At 42.9% G+C, this 17,694-nt stretch overlaps 1 protein-coding gene across 2 annotated transcripts in view; it reads left to right on the forward strand.

The window, feature by feature from the left end:
• Positions 1 to 17,694, forward strand: part of LOC124553692 (large subunit GTPase 1 homolog) — a 169,018-nt gene that overhangs the window by 120,063 nt on the left and 31,261 nt on the right. For both annotated transcript variants that reach the window (XM_047127595.1, XM_047127596.1), the window contains exon 9: positions 7,783 to 7,988. In XM_047127595.1, coding sequence (XP_046983551.1) covers positions 7,783 to 7,988 — 206 coding nt within the window. The remainder of the gene's footprint in view (positions 1 to 7,782; positions 7,989 to 17,694) is intronic.

The raw sequence follows: 17,694 nt of genomic DNA on the forward strand, positions 1-17,694 counted from the left end.
GTGGTAAGAACTGTACAGGTAGAAAAATGCATGACTGTGGTAAACAGGTTGCAACAGTTTCAGAGAGATGAAGATGCTTTAGTGGAATGAATTAGCATAGAGAACTACATTGAACCAGTTGTCAGATTGGAAATCACAACAGTACTGTAATAAGAGGTCTGCACTGAGGTAGATATATCCACGGAAGTCTGCAGTATAACAACTACCGTACTTACTCGAATCTAAGCCACACTTTTTTCCGGTTTTTGTAATCCAAAAAACCACCTGCGGCTTAGAATCAAGTGCAAAGTAAGCGGAAGTTCTGAAAAATGTTGATAGGTGCTGCCACAACTAACTTCTGCTATCAAATATATGTAGCGCACCGCAGGCATGCTTTGCAGTCACAAAGATAAATACTAACGCCAAAACCTCGGTGTCAGAAAATAATTTTTTTTAAAAAAGAGGTGGAAGACGAACTTTTTTCCCCGCCCCGAGTTTTGACCACTGCATTTTCATACATTATCCAACGAAGTAAATACAAATTCTGTATTGTTCATCTTTGAATGTAGCAGCTTTTCAATGTACTATAAAAATCCGACTGGCAAGACTGTTTGGTATGTTTGTCAATATGGCCAACTTTACGTTCTGAATTTTTTCCTGCCTGTGACAAGAGATGGTTGCTAATAGGAACTTTTATGAATTGTGAATCACATGCAGTATTCTCTTCAACATAAGAATAATATGAATATAAACATTTTGTCATGTATTCTTTCATGTTTGCAGCTATTTCATTTAAACCCTGTCTGCCTAATAAACTATGAAACTAGAGTGAGACAACAGCAAACGCGGAAGAATATACATATCATGCCATGTTTATATTCATATTATTCTTATGCCGAATAGTGATACAGTCAGAAATGAAGCACGACAACTGACTAGATTTTTAAATCTAAGATGACTCTAATTTCTGTGCAGAATGTAATGTACTAAAGAGGTGTCTGCAAAGATTTTCAAACGGAGAAAAATTTTTGCTAAACTCTTCTTCACAACATCTTCTATCACATGCAGTCTATTATTTGGTTCATAAAAACTCATTATCAGAATGCGACAAACAGTACATGACACAGTACAATAATGCATTTACAGCTTAGAGTGACGTAAACACCTATAACAAAGAGAACGGCACTTACATCAAAGAAAAATAAGCAATCAATTCAAACCAGATGAAGCACGTGAAAAAGGAAGGAACCCGTATAAATACGGATGGAGCGCCTGATACATAGCGATGGCTACCTGGTAAAGCTTAACTGCTAAGCTTATGACTCGAACCAAACTACTGTAGCTGTATCGTCATTCATTCGACCTAAATTGTGTCTCATATTACAATGGACCAAATTTGTTTCGATTTGAAGGTGTGGCCTAAAACTTTTCTCTCCCCTTGAATTTTGAGTCTCAAATTTCAGGTGCGGCTTAGATTTGGGAATTTTTTTTTCCCCTTGATTTCTAGTCTCATTTTTCAGGTGTGGCTTAGATTCGAGTGCGGCTTAGATTCGAGTAAATATGGTACTTGTGGATAATATCACCAATGAGAATGTTTACAATAAAATTACTGTGCAGTTAGAAGTTAAGGGCAGCATTTGTGTGAAGATTTTCGTCAGTTTGTAGTATGTGATATCAGTAATTATAGTTATTGTAATATTAAGTGTCTATTGTTACCCATTTGGGGTGGCTGCCACTATATTGACTTCAATGTGCAGTGTTCTGGAAAGGGTTGATGCATTTCTGACATCTGTAAGGCCCTTGTTGCCATTTTCCACACAGTTAAATGTACGTCCTACTCGTGGCGTGTCGGCAGTTGCCTTATGTTGAGTCATCTCTGTTCCATTTACATTCATTTTAGGATGTCAGTTATGTGATTTCCCAAAGCTGCCTCAAAGCTAGCTGAATGTTCTTCTATGGGACTCCACCCACTCTTACCTTCCTTCTGTGCTCTGATTTCTGTTTGTGTATCACACACAGCACAAATACTGTTCAGTGTATAGTCTGTGACTCTGTCAACATTAATTTTAAATAATGGGACAAAAAAAGGTATTTCTGAGACCAATGTAATGAGTTTTTCAGAAAGGACATTCACAGATGTTGGTTGTGGGGTCCATTTGTGACATGGTCAATGTCTATCTGACACTGCATTTCCTGCCACATTTGTTTCGACTTGGCCCAATTAGTGGAGTTAACTGTGCAGACTATACGGTAGCTTAGCTGCCGTAAATTGTGCACCACCAAAAGAAAAAAAATCCATCGGTCAGGTGATCTGTGGGGCCGTGGCGTGAACAGCACACCATTCGAGTCATCGCGGCCGATCCGGCACTGTGGAAGATGTTCGTCGAGGTGTTCACGTACGAGGCTGTGCCGATGTGGCGGATCTCCACCCTGCTGCAAAATGAAGTCGGGTATCTCAGATGTCAACTGAGCTAGCAACCAGAGAGAAAGTGTATTGAAGTAGGTCATATCTGTAGAGTCTATGAAGAAAAACTGACTGACGTTATTATGGACAGAAAACATTAAGTTCTGTAGAATGATGTTCATGTTCCAGACGTGCGTGCGTGTTTTGTGCACCCCATATTCTCAAATTGTGCTTGTTCACTTTGGCATGTAAATGTGACTTCGTCGTGCAAAACCACCCACCTCCATCTCTGCATGAAAATCAATCCATTGTTGTTTCTCTTTTGGTTTATTGGCTAATTTTAGCTCCTGAAACATTTGAATTCTTAAAGTTTTGAACTGCAGGTGCATGTGCAATACATGCCACATTGTTGAGTGTGTCACTTTCATTTCTCCGTTGTCACCGTGCACGGATTAGTCGAGGCTTCTTTTGTAGACCATACGAATGTTTTCCACCACTTCATTCTTGACCGATGGCTGCCCTGTGGTTTTCTTCTTGCTTACGCAGCCTTTCTCCTTGAATTGCTTTGCCCGGCTAGCAGTGGTGTGAGTGTGTGGTACCACATTACCAAACTTGGTCCGAAAATGTCTTTGAATGACGAATATTGATGATGACGTTGTCGCGTATTGTGTGACAGTGTGCCTTTTCTATTGTGGGTGCCACAAGTTTGAATACTGATGCCAGCAATAAACAATAATGGTGATTTTCCTCTGTTTCATTGTTTCCATCTGAAGTGTTACACACCCTTTAGGCAAACGACATTTTGCACTCATTCTGTAGTATGAGGAAATATGATAGTGACAGTAGAGTATTAAGTAGGGAATAAGTCATGAAACATGTACTATGCACGGGTGTTTGTTTCCGTATGTGCAGACATTAAACATGAGGTTTGGAATACAAGAAAGCAGCAAGAGGTGGCGACAGGTAAATGGCTTCACCTGCTGTGGGCGGGGCCTTTAATGTTTCGATGTCACGGCTCGGCAGGGGCTTGACGTCTGACAGTGAAGACACACACTGAGAATGAAAACAAAAGACAAGATGGTTTTGTGACAAATGTAATATATTGTAATCTTGGTTGACATGTTGAGCCTTGATCCGTTTGGCATATGTCGTATAAAAGTTCTGTTCTTCTCCATTTCACGAGTCACACTACTGGTCTGTACACCCATCTGAGAAAGTGTATGTATGTAAAAGCAAAGTAGTGGATGTGCTTTTTTTTGTGCTATGAGTGGAGGCTATATTCTAACCCTTAGTGAGGAAGACAAGGAAGGTTGCCCAGATTTAAAAATTAAGTATGAATATAGTGTCTTTCAAAATATGAAGTGAAAATGTTATTTTAAAGGAAAATGTTAGTGGATTGCGAAATAAGATAAAAATTTTCAAAGGACAGAATGCTTAAAAACGTTGCATAATTGACAAGTACAGTGAAAGGAGTTTTCAAACAACTTGTGATATTCACCTGCTTTATTTCTTCGTTGACATACTGCATTGTTAAACTGTCTGAAAAATGGGGGGTGGAAGTTCAACACTGATTACTGTAAATGGTGTAGTCAACAGGTGCACACTTGCGTTTCACAGTTCTTTACTTTCACTGTTCACAACCCGCCAATATTACACAGTTATATGACCAGTTTACTATTGGCAAATTTTGATAAGCCTCATTAGTAGGTTGCAGGCAAACTTTAGCATACTGCTACAGTAGTTTGCTGTTGAACATCTACAAGCAGTAAAAAACCTGACAGAATAATATGATACGTGTGACACTATTTCTCAAATTAATTGAACAGGCACTGTCATTGTTTTAACACTTGGTGTATTTGTGTTACACTAATTCCATTGTTATGTTAATGCATTGTTGTTACTCTAACTATACAGACTTCCCGTCTGAAAATCGGCCATGGATTTACTGTATTGGGACCAAAATTCGGGCCTTTATATATCCTGACAATAATAGGTACTGTTACATTATTCGATGTTTAATTTACAGAAATTACAATTAAAACATAACTCATTCAGTTAACTGAATATGTTGAAAAAATTCCTCCATTTTAATAGTTCCTTCCATCACAAATGTTAGGCTGAAATATTTGTTTAAATAATGAAATTAATAGATATAGTTGTACAAACCCGGTAATTGCTTTGGAATTAAGGGCTGGCTTTGCTAATATGTTTCCAAATAGAGCCAAATAAATACTGCAAGAATTTTAGTAGTTCTTCTTCCAAGTGTTTATAATTATTACAAAATTTGTATTTGTATATGAGTCAACAATAGGATCTGTCACGAAATAATTACTGATTTCACCGTATAACAAAAGATATTAACCAGGAATAGTCAAAATAAATTTGGAAATTGATTAAATACACAAAATTAAGCACAAAATTAGATCTGGTGCTATATTCTTTAAAACTGAGGGCCAACCTTTCTCTTTTATGGAAATACAGGTTATACTCATGTATGTTAATGGTAAGTAGTCAAAAATGAAAATAAAATGAATTTAAGGAGGCAGATGGCAAAGTAAGAGAGGTAGTAAAGAGAGACCGCAGCTAGCTTTGTCTCAAACCGCAAACTGAACTTTCATCATGAGTGTTGCATTAATAAAATATATCTTCAGGACTGCTAATGATACAAAGAATTTCCAGGCTATGTCTAAAATTAGAAAAAAAGTGTAACAAGCAAACAAAATGATATTTAAAACACAATCATGTTAACAAAAAAGTACTCATAAAACCTAGGTCAAATGCCTCTTTTGTTATAGTAATCTACTGTCCATCTTTTAAACAGATAACAATATTGTGGGAACAAGTGGTGCAGAATACACGATGATTAGACTTTTGTGACTGTATCAGGCACAGATATTCTTTCGTATCATTTGATGTTTATTTTTAAATCATAAGACCTTTTTTTCCCCATGGCCATTTTCGCCACTATAAGTTCCTGAATTACTGCAATCAGTCAAACTAACTAAAAATCTCTTCATTTTTAATTATTGAATGCAAAGAACGTTGTATAATAAATACATGCCATACATTTTACCTGCATTTCAGTAAAACAAAACTTTCTCTTAAAGCAGCATGACTAACCACATAACACTATCAAATTAACCATATAGCAGAATTAAAAATGTTATTGAAGAAAAATGACTCAAAACTATCATTATTTACACACAAACAACTGAATATATTTTGTGAAGGATAAAAAGTGTAATGCTCCACAAACACAGAAAAGAGTATGTCACTAGTCGCACGGTAACTGCACTTGCGGTTGCTAATGATGTGTTCAAGAAAGTTCAGATGTAATAGTGAGGATACGAGAAAGATACCTAATAGAAGAAATACTATGGCAGAGTATCTGTGACTCTAAAAGAAACAATTACATTAAACATTAAATTCAGTTCTCTATGTCCAAAAGAGACTAAAAAAGTTAGGGAGTTAATTTAAACACTATTCAATTGCTTTACACTCGACAGTGATGTCACAGTGTATACATAGGTATGCCAAATCACAACCGAACTACAAGTTTATGCACCCACAGTTGTGAAGTTAGCAAGTCGGCACTGTAGTAGAGAAGTGTTTGTGTATACAGAGGGGACCAGAAAAAAATACACTCTTTGATAGTAAATATCTTTGGAACAAAATGACATGTTGCAGTTTTGAGTGGTAGCATAGCCCATTGCTTTCTCAACAGACCTTGCTGCACATTTTCCAGCAGATGACAGTGCAGCAGTGAATGAAGTTAAACTGTCATTTGAGCAATGCAAGGCTGTATTGAAGTGGACTGGAAGTACAAAAATGTGACGGAGGCACAACTGCAATGGCTTAATTTGTACGGAACTCGGCCACCGACACATATAACGATTTATCGTATCTGGGGTAAATTTGAAGCTGAGAGTACTGTTCAGGAAAGGCCAAAAGTGTATATTCCGAGATCACTGCACGCTATGAACGAGGATGACCTGGACCAAAGGATGGAGTACTAGGAGTGACTCGAAGTCACACTTCGCAAGGCTAAACAGTTTGCAGGGACGGTTATCTGGACTGATGAGGTGCAATTCAAACTGAATGGTACAGTAAACTGCCACATCTGTGTGGTTTGGACTCCTGAAAATGCTCACATTCATGGGGACAAGCCTGTTAATGTACGGTGTGGTCTGTCACCGCACAGTTCGCCGCGCAGGATTAGCCGAGCGGTCTAAGGCGCTACAGTCACGGACAGTGCAGCTGGTCCCGGCAGAGGTTCGAGTCCTCCCACGGGCATGGGGGTGTGTGTGTGTGTGTTTGTCCTCAGCATAATTTAGGTTAAGTAGTGTGTAAGCTTAGGGACTGATGACCTTAGCAGTTAAGTCCCAAAAGATTTCAGACACATTTGAACATCGCACAATTCAATTGGCCCGTCCTTCTTGGATGGTACCGTAACTGGTGAGGTGTATATTCATATGCTACAGACATCAATTTTATCTCCCACCTGAGAGGTGTTTGGAAATGAAAGATTTTACCTACAACATGATGGCACTCAGCCTTGTTACCATACAGATGTCAGAGCATACTTGGATGGAAATCTACCCAGATGTCGGATAGATAGATAGGTTGAAGAGGAGCTGATGACTACCCACCACAGTCTCCAGACCTCACACCTCTTGACTTATACTTATGGGGACCTTGAAAAATGACGTTTATCAACAGAAGCCAGCTACACTGAACGAGCAACAAGAAACCATTGAGGCTTCCCGTACGGCTATCTCACTGGCGGCACTAATACCTGTAGTTCGGTCGGCAATTCAGCGGCATCGACATTGTTTGGCTGCTAATGGAGGATCACTTGAACATGCAAAATAAGTGCCCCCTGTGCAAGAATTGTAATGGGATGTTGTTTTGTTTCATTAATATTTACTATCGAAGAGTGTCTACATTTTACTGAATCCCTCTCTACTATATAATCTGTGCTAAACACACAACACTCTTTTAGAGTTGAGCGTTATTTCTGAAATGATACCGGTTCACAAAATGAGACAATGAAAAATACTGTATTGTCAAACTACTAAAATGAAATAGTGAAATCTGTAACTTTATAAGGGCCTCCCGTAAGACTGTAATTTTAGATTAGAAATTGTGATAATTGCGGAAAAATTTTAATACTCGGCACGTCTGCAAATTCCTCCAGAAGTTGAGAAATACTCCACCTTCCCGACCGCCCCGACCCACAACTTTCTGTATGTCGCGCGAGAAAAGTGCGAGTCGGGTTCGACACGGTACCGACGTTACGAGAATGCGTTACGGTCGGTACAGAGGAGGTCATTCTGTTCGAAATAACTTATCGCGGCCGAGCGCCGACCCCGTCTCCAGCGAGTGTGTCCCGTTTGCAGACTGTCGCGGCTTCATGACGCAGAACGGGCAGCCCGACAACCCGCGCTCGGCGCGCTACATCCTGAAGGACTTCATCTCGGGGAAGCTCCTGTACTGCTGCGCCCCGCCAGGCGTGGACCAGGCCGAGTACCACACGTGGACCCAGGAGGGCAGCCGCCGCCGCCGCACCCGACAGGACACGCCGCTCGGCCGCAGGATCCTCAAGGTAGTGGTACTGGCTCGTTACTCTGGTCCTAGTACAGGCTTCCACTCAGTGAGCCAGAAGAGAGCTATAGTGTGACTTGCTGCAGCACACTGTGCTGCTATGTTGATGTGTATTACATTAGATGTACCTCATCATTCTTCCCTTCACAGTTTACTGAAATCAATATTAAGTTATCTACATCTACATCTACATTTATGCTCCGAAAACCACCCAACGGTGTGTGGTGGAGGGCACTTTACGTGCCACTGTCATTACCTCCCTTTCCTGTTCCAGTCACGTACGGTTCGCGGGAAGGACAACTGCCAGAAAGCCTCCGTGCGTGCTCGAAACTATCTAATTTTACATTTGTGCTCTTCTCGGGAGATATAAGTAGGGGGAAGCAATATATTCGATACCTCATCCAGAAACGCACCCTCTCGAAACCTGGACAGCGAGCTGCAACGCAATGCAGAGCTCCTCTCTTGCAGTCTGCCACTCGAGTTTGCTAAACATCTCCGTAACGCTATCACGCTTACCAAAGAACCCTGTGACGAGACGCGCCGCTCTTCTTTGGATCTTCTCTATCTCCTCCGTCAACCCGACCTGGTATGGATCCCACACTGATGAGCAATACTAGAGTATAGGTCAACGAGTGTTTTGTAAGCCACCTCCTTTGTTGATGGACTACATTTTCTAAGGACTCTCCCAATGAATCTCAACCTGGCACCTGCCTTACCAGCAATTAATATTATATGATCATTCCACTTCAAATCGTTCCGCACGCATACTCCCAGATATTTTACAGAAGTAACTGCTACCAGTGTTTGTTCCGCTATCATATAATCGTACAATAAAGGATCCTTCTTTCTATGTATTCGCAATACATTACATTTGTCTATGTTAAGGGTCAGTTGCCACTCCCTGCACCAAGTGCCTATCCACTGCAGATCTTCCTGCATTTCGCTACAATTTTCTAATGCTGCAACTTCTCTGTATACTACAGCATCATCCGCGAAAAGCCGCATGGGACTTCCGACAGTATCTACTAGGTCATTTATATATATTGTGAAAAGCAATGGTCCCATAACACTCCCCTGTGGCACACCAGAGGTTACTTTAACTTCTGTAGACGTCTCTCGTTCGAGAACAACGTGCTGTATTCTCTTTGTTAAAAACTCTTCAATCCAGCCACACAGCTGGTCTGATATTCTGTAGGCTTTTTGTTTATCAGGTGACAGTGCGGAACTGTATCGAATGCCTTCCGGAAGTCAAGGAAAATGGCATCTACCTGGGAGCCTGTATCTAATATTTTCTGGGTCTCGTGAACAAATAAAGTGAGTTGGGTCCCACACAATCGCTGTTTCTGGAATCCCCTGATGGGGAAAAAATTGCAACACCGAGAAGGACATAAATGAAAGTTGGTAGGCATGTTTATGCATCTGAAAGATTACGTCTATTCAGATTTTAAGTACATGCAGTAATGGTTGTGAGCATTAGTTATCCTCGAGATTTGATGCGGTGAATTTGTCAGTCGAGAATGCTTCCGAGGTGACAAAGACTCTGTTATCGACACCTTGCCGAGTTTGAACGAGGTCATTAATAGTGTTACGAGAAGCTTTATGTTGTTTCTGCGATATTGCAGAAAGACTTGGTAGGAATGTAGCCACGCTACACGATTTTCGGCAGTGGTGGTGGTGAGAATGTACAGTCGCGAGAAGACCGCACCCCGTACGGCCACGTGCCACTACCGAGAGAGAGGACAGTCATATACAGTGTATGGCTCTGTCACATCATACTGCATCTGCAGCACTAATTTGAGCAGCAGTACAAATCTGTTACTTCAAGGACAACTCCAAGACAGATGCCCTAGTGTGCATTCCACTGACTCCAAATTACCGCCATTTACGACTTCGGTGGTGTCGAGCAGTAGCTCGTCGCAGGGCGGGGTGGAGGTCTGTTAGGTTTTCTGACGAAAGCTGGTTCTGTCTCCGTACCAGTGACGGCTGTGGCTTGGTTAGGAGTAAGCCAGTTTAGGGCCTGCAACGAACCTGTCTGTGTGCTAGACACACTCGACTGGAGCTACGGTCTGGGGTGCAATTTCGTATGACAGTAGGAGCAAACTCACGGTTATCCTGTGCACCCAAACTGCAAATTTGTATGTCGACCTGGTGATACGACATGTTGCGCTGCCGTTTGTGAGTGGCATTCCAGGGGGTGTTTTCCGACATTCTCTGCAGTGTCGACATATTGCCTCGGTCTGCTCGATTGCCAGATCTGTCTCCAGTCGAGCACGTACGGGACACTATCAGACGACGACTCTAGCTTCGTCCACAAATAGCGTTAACCGTCCCTGTATTGGCTGGCCAAGTGCCACAGGCATGGAACTTCTTCCCACAAACTGGCACCTGGCATCTGTATAACACAATGCATGCACATTTGGATGCTTGCTTTCAACGTCCTGATGGTTACACCAGTTACTAAATTACCCCCATCTCACATTTGCAATGGATTTTTTTTTTCCCTCCAAAAGGAGGTGGAGCCCCTCCACGCCCACACCGGCATGATGGCCAACTCGATAGGTCTACTGCCATCTCTGCATAAGGGTTAGTATTCACTAAAGTGAGATATCGCAGGATGTGGGTACTGCGATGTTTGCGTACGTCTGGTTAGGATTAACCATTAATACGCGCTCATCTGGAGATAGATTGGTCGAAATCCGACGAAGGGTAGCGGTTTGAAGGGCGGAGGAAAAAAAGTGCCAAGGCAAGAGCCAAGGGAAAAAAAAACATCTGCGAAAGTTAGGTCGGGCGGCAAGAGCAGTAGCGGTTGTCTTGCTGCCTGCGATAGGTTGTGCAAGGATAGGCTTTGTTAGTAGTGGGTATCATGCATGTCGATACCTTGACGTTGTGCGTTTGTGCTGCTCGGCGGCTGGCGCTGGGTGCTGGTACAGAGTCCTCGTTCAGCGTCAGCAACCTGCAACAGTTAGGTTTGCTATCGGTCTTGTGTCCGATAGGTCATACACCGGAGGCACAGTGTGAGGGAGTGTTGGCAGATTGTTTGTGCGTCTGTGGGCGAGCTCGTCGGTGTCCCTGCTGTGGCCTGTTGGTCGACTCTAATAGCAGCTGGTAGTTGCCAGTCAGTGTTGCTGATATGCAGGGACTTGCCGACGTTTGTCGCTGTTTGCGTATGTTAGTTAACCATAGGTGGCTATGCCCTAGCTAGCAGTGTCTTTGGCCGCTTGTGCTTCCACCTGTGGTTGTGATCGTAGTTTCCCAGAGTGAGGATGAAACGATTGTTCGAGTGTCTCGAGTTCCTGTATAGTCGTGTGGCGCGTTTTTAGAATACTTCCTTGAGGGTATCGAGGCGGTATTCACGATGAAGATCCACGGTGCGTGTGTAGCGTGGAGCATTGCTAATGATTCGTAGCACTTTGTTCTGTATGACCTACAGGCGGCGCAGTCGTGTAGGAGCTGCATATCCACAGACGGGAGCTGCGTACGTCATCAGAGGTCTAATCAGTGTCACGTATATGGACCTCGACACCCTCCTATTCAGTGTGCTTTCCCTGTTGAGCATTGGGTAGAGCTCTTTGAGCCTCGCGTGCGCTCTGTTGGCAACGTATTCGATTTGGTCCCCCCGTGTGAGTTTCCGGTCCAGCCAGACACCTAGGTATCTGACTGTCTCTCGGAAACGTATTGGGCATGTATGTAGTGTTGATCTACTGTGTCGATGTTTGTGCAGTAGTTTCGGTCTACGTGTGAACAGAAATGCTTTGTACTTGTCGACGTTTACTTTAATACGCCATCGCTCCAACTGAGGCTCGGCTGTTCTGAGTGCTGTCTGTATTCGTGAATTGATGTTCGACAGTTTCCAGTCTTGCGCGAGGATGGTCGTGTCATCCGCATAGATGGCTAACGTCATGTTTTGTGTTGCTGGGAAGTCGTTAATGTACAGGTTAAATGAGATGGCCCCTAGGATGCTTCCTTGCGGTACTCCAGTTTGGATACCGTGTTGTGCTGATCGTTTATCCTGCACGTTAGTGTTGAAACACCTGTTCGTGAGATACGAGTGTATGAGATGTAAGAGTCCATCCAGGAAACGAGCTTTGCTTAGTTTGCGTACGAGTCCGTTGTGCCAGAGACGGTGGAAACCCTTTTTGATGATCAGGAACACGGCCCCTGTGGCTTCTCTTGTGCTTACACTAATATGAGATCCTGCAGCGTTAATCACTTAAATATGGTATGTAAACAAATGTATTCCTAAAATTTCATTAATTATTTTTTGGTGTTCCCCCTTTTTTTTTTTTCTTTTTCCGTCCGGGTAATTTGAATCATGTTTTCAAAGAAATGGTTGGGTTGGTAAGTAACCATAGAATGTGGCCATTGGCATGGCGACAATTTTTTTGTCTTTTAGCGTTATTGTAAACTTTCTTTTAACTTTATAACATTTAAAATCTCATAACTCTATCGTTGTTCTTGTTGTTGTGGTCTTCAGTCCTAAGACTGGTTTGATGCAGCTCTCCATGCTACTCTATCCTGTGCAAGCTTCATCATCTCCCAGTACCTACTGCAGCCTACATCCTTCTGAATCTGCTTAGTGTATTCATCTCTTGGCCTCCCTCTACGATTTTTACCCTCCACACGGCCCTCCAATACTAAATTGGTGATCCTTTGATGTCTCAGAATGTATCCTACCAACCACTGCCTTCCTCAGTACCTCCTCATTAGTTACGTGATCTACCCATCTAGTCTTCAGCATTCTTTTGTAGAACCACATTTCGAAAGCTTCTATTCTCTTCTTGTCTAAACTATTTATCGTCCACGTTTCACTTCCATACATGGCTACACTCCATACAAATACTTTCAGAAATGACTTCCTGACACTTAAATCTATACTCGATGTTAACAAATTTCTCTTCTTCAGAAACGCTTTCCTTGCCATTGCCAGTCTACATTTTATATCCTCTCTACTTCGACCATTGTCAGTTATTTTGCTCTCCAAATAGCAAAACTCCTTTACTACTTCAAGCGTCTCATTTCCTAATCTAATTCCCTCAGCATCACCCGACTTAATTCGACTACATTCCATGAGACTATTATCAGCAGATTATTTTGTATTCCACATTGACATACTATCTCTCTTCGTTTTGTGAAATGCAGGATTTTGCATTTCTGAAAATTTAAAGGCACTTGCCAGTCTTTGCACCACCTGGCCAGAAAAGCTACACCATCCTCCAGTGTCTCTTTATCGGGAAGGGATCCCTTGGGATCTTCACTTCCTGGGAATCTGCCGATCTGGAACCGGATGCCAGCCAGTGGCCGAAGGAGCCGCAGGCTCCGGGTCATATAAGGCCTCGTATTTCTCCCGTCACAGAAGCTGGAGCAAACGAGCTGTCGCAGACATAAAAAACTTCTAAGAAGGAAAACGAGAAGTCCTCGAAGGAGGGGGGTGAGGCGGAGGAGATGTTGGTGGCCCCCCGTGCCATTGGATCCGACACGTTTCTCCTCTGTATCCGAGGCAGTGTTGCTGGTGACCCCTGTGGCTCCAAATCCTCCCACACACACCTCGATTTGAACCCGATGTGTATCGATAGCGTATCCTCACACGACCTGAGTCAAAACAAGGCCCCGGAGTAGACAACATTCCATTAGAACTACTGACGGCCTTGGGAGAGCCAGTCCTGACAAAACTCTACCATCTGGTGAGCAAGATGTATAGACAGGCGAAATTCCCTCAGACTTCAAGAAGAATATAATAATTCCAATCCCAAAGAAAGCAGGTGTTGACAGATGTGAAAATTAGCGAACTATCAGTTTAATAAGTCACAGCTGACTGGAACACTCTTTTTCAAATTCTGAAGGTGGCAGGGGTAAAATATAGGGAGCGAAAGGCTATTTACAATTTGTATAGAAGCCAAATGGCAGTTATAAGAGTGGAGGGGCATGAAAGGGAAGCAGTGGTTGGGAAGGGAGTGAGACAGGATTGTAGCCTATCCCCGATGTTATTCAATCTGTATATAGAGCAAGCAATAAAGGAAACAAAAGAAAATTTCGGAGTAGGAATTAAAATCCATGGAGAAGAAATAAAAACTTCGAGGTTTGCCGATGACATTGTAATTCTGTCAGAGACAGCAAAGGACCTGGAAGAGCAGTTGAACGGAGTGGACAGCATCTTGAAAGGAGAATATAAGATGAACATCAACAAAAGCAAAATGAGGATAATGGAATGTAATCGAATTAAGTCGATTGTTGTTGAGGGAATTAGATTAGGAAATGAGACGCTTGAAGTAGTAAGGGAGTTTTGCTATTTGGGGAGCAAAATAACTGATCGTAAAGTAGAGAGGATAGAAAATGTAGACTGGCAATGGCAAGGAAAGCGTTTCTGAAGAAGAGAAATTTGTTAACATCGAGTATAGATTTAATGTCAGGAAGTCGTTTCTGAAAGTATTTGTATGGAGTGTAGCCCTGTATGGAAGTGAAACGTGGACGATAAATAGTTTAGACAAAAAGAGAATAGAAGCTTTCCAAATGGGGTGCTACAGAAGAATGCTGAAGATGGGTAGATCACATAACTAATGAGGAGGTATTGAATAGAATTGGGATAAGAGGAGTTTGTGGCACAACTTGACAACAAGAAGGGATCATTTGGTAGGACATGTTCTGAGGCATCAAGGGATCACCAATTTAGTATTGGAGGGCAGCGTGGAGGGTAAAAATCGTAGAGGGAGACCAAGAGATGAATACACTAAGCAGATTCAGAAGGATGTAGATTGCAGTAGGTACTGGGAACTTGCACAGGATAGAGTAGCATGGAGAGCTGCATCAAACCAGTCTCAGGACTGAAAAGCACAACAACAACAACAACAACAACAGATGATACCAAAGTGGCTGATGGTTTTATGTTTTACCCGTGAAAATGGTTCCTACTCCGCCCTTTGAGGTAGGGCTCATCGACCTTGTCAGTCACTTTGCGGGATCGGAGGGGTGGCCGGTCACCTGCTCTGACCCAGGGGTCCGTGTCTGCCCTTGCTCGGTGACCTGGCCTGGCTCCTGCCATTCCCAATTTTTCAGTCGTCTTATTCTTTGACATCTGTTGTCGGTTTACTGTTTTGTTATTATTCTCTTTCCTGAGATTTTTTTGACTTGTTCTGCTTTGCTAGTTTTCTTCTACATCAACATTTATACTCCGCAAGCCACCCAACGGTGAGTGGCGGAGGGCACTTTACGTGCCACTGTCATTACCTCCCTTTCCTGTTCCAGTCGCGTACGGTTCTGCAGGAAGAACGACTGCCGGAAAGCCTCCGTGGTGCTCGAATCTCTCTAATTTTACAATCGTGATCTCCTCGGGAGGTATAAGTAGGGGGAAGCAATATATTCTATACCTCATCCAGAAACGCACCCTCTCGAAACTTGGACAGCAAGTTACACTGCGATGCAGAGTACCTCTCTTGCAGAGTCTGCCACTCGAGTTTGCTAAACATCTCCGTAACGCTATCACGCTTACCAAATAACCCTGTGACGAAACGCGCCGCTCATCTTTGGATCTTCTCTATCTCCTCCGTCAGACCGACCTGGTACGGATCCCACACTGATGAGCAGTACCCAAGTATAGGTCCAACGAGTGTTTTGTAAGCCGCCTCCTTTGTTGATGGACTACATTTTCTAAGGACTCTCCCAATGAATCTCAACCTGGTACCCACCTTACCAACAATTAATTTTATATGATCTTTCGACTTCAAGTTGTTCCGCACGCATACTCTCAGATATTTTACAGAAGTAACTGCTACCAGTGTTTGTTCCGCTATCATATAATTGTACAATAAAGGATCATTCTTTCTATGTATTCGTAATACGTTACATTTGTCTATGTTAAGGGTCAGTTGCCATTCCTTGTACCAAGTGCCTATCTGCTGCAGAACTTCCTGCATTTCCCTGCAATTTTCTAATCCTGCAACTTCTCTGTATACTACAGCATCATCCGCGAAAAGCTGCATGGAACTTCCGACACTATCTACTAGGTCATTTATATACATTGTGAAAAGCAATGGTCCCATAACACTCCCCTGTGGCACACCAGAGGTTACTTTAACGTCTGTAGACGTCTCTCCATTGAGAACAACCTGCTGTGTTCTGTTTGCTAAACACTCTTCAATCCAGCCACACAGCTGGTCTGATATTCCGTAGGCTCTTACTTTGTTTATCAGGCGACAGTGCGGAACTGTATCGAACGCCTTCCGGAGGTCAAGGAAAATGACATCTACCTGGGAGCCTGTATCTAATATTTTCTGGGTCTCGTGAACAAATAAAGTGAGTTGGGTCTCACACGATTGCTGTTTCTGGAACCCATGTTGATTCCTGGGTTTCCAGAAATGACGATACGCGAGCAAAAAACATGCTTTAAAATTCTACAACAGATCGATGTCAGAGATACAGGCCTATAGTTTTGTGCATCTGCTCGACGACCCTTCTTGAAAACTGGGACAACCTGTGCTCTTTTCCAATGATTTGGAACCTTCCGTTCCTCTAGAGACTTGCGGTACACAGCTGTTAGAAGGGGAGCAAGTTCTTTTGCGTACTCTGTGTAATGTAGTAATGGAGGGTGAGGAAGCACTGGTCTGATGCAGAGGGTGCATCTCCCATTGCATAACATGTCCCAGGGGACTCCAGCTGCTTTCTGGGCAGAACAAATCGACAACCTTCACCCTCTTACCCCTCTCTCACTTCAACTTGCTTCTCTCTCTCGGTTCTATCGATTCTCATTTACAGTGGGGTTCATCAGGATGTGTTTTTGTGTCATTCCTCTGTGCGCACTATTCCCAAATTGATAAAAGTGAGTCAAAGGTACCAATTACTTCAAAGTTTGATATGTCAGTGCCAGTGTTATTCAGAAATGTGATGCAATGTCCGAAGGAACAAGCACTGCGGCGACTACATCTATTATGAAATACATTAAATGCATTCGCAGTTGTGAATATGGACAACCGTCAGCTGTAGGATGGAATGACGACAATGAAGTTCGTGCCAGACCAGGACTCGAACCCGGTTTCTTGCTTATTGTGAGCAGTCTCCTTAGCAGTAGCCTATCTGAGGGACTCGCGGCCACAATCAAATTTCCATGTGTGTACATCCAGCACTTGGATATATAGTTCCATACAGGGGAGACATTTTAATTGAAAGTCACTCTCCCGGTGTCTGCGGATAAATATGATATTGCAGTGCCTTGTTATTCAGAATTATGATGTAATGTTCCTTGAGGTGTTTACGCGTGCTTACGTGATGTATGTAGGATTGCAGGTTGTAAACACACAGTTGACAACATGTGGAATTTTGGGTCTGACCACGAGTTGTACTTCGATAGCCTAGTGATAAGGCAACACTCGCAATAAGCGGGTAATCCGTGTTTGTGTCCTGGTCCAGCATAAATTCTTATTGTCATCGTTCTGTTGTACGGCTGATGTTTGTCCATATTTGCAACTGCGAATACATTTAATATGCCTTGTAATTTGGCCCCTTTAACCCCATCAGTGCAATACAGTCCACCAGTCCACTTCCCTGGGACACACTTCAGGTTACTTCTACATCTATTGACAACTCGCCGTCCCAGATAACATGCTGCATCCCCCCCCCCCCTCCCCCCCCCCCCCCCCCCCCAAAAAAAAGGGAGAAAAAAAAGATAGCCTCAATCCAGTTATAGTTTTGCGTGATACCCCATACAGTCATACTTTCAG

This window comes from Schistocerca americana, chromosome 11 (assembly GCF_021461395.2).
Source record: "Schistocerca americana isolate TAMUIC-IGC-003095 chromosome 11, iqSchAmer2.1, whole genome shotgun sequence".
Taxonomy (NCBI): domain Eukaryota; kingdom Metazoa; phylum Arthropoda; class Insecta; order Orthoptera; family Acrididae; genus Schistocerca; species Schistocerca americana.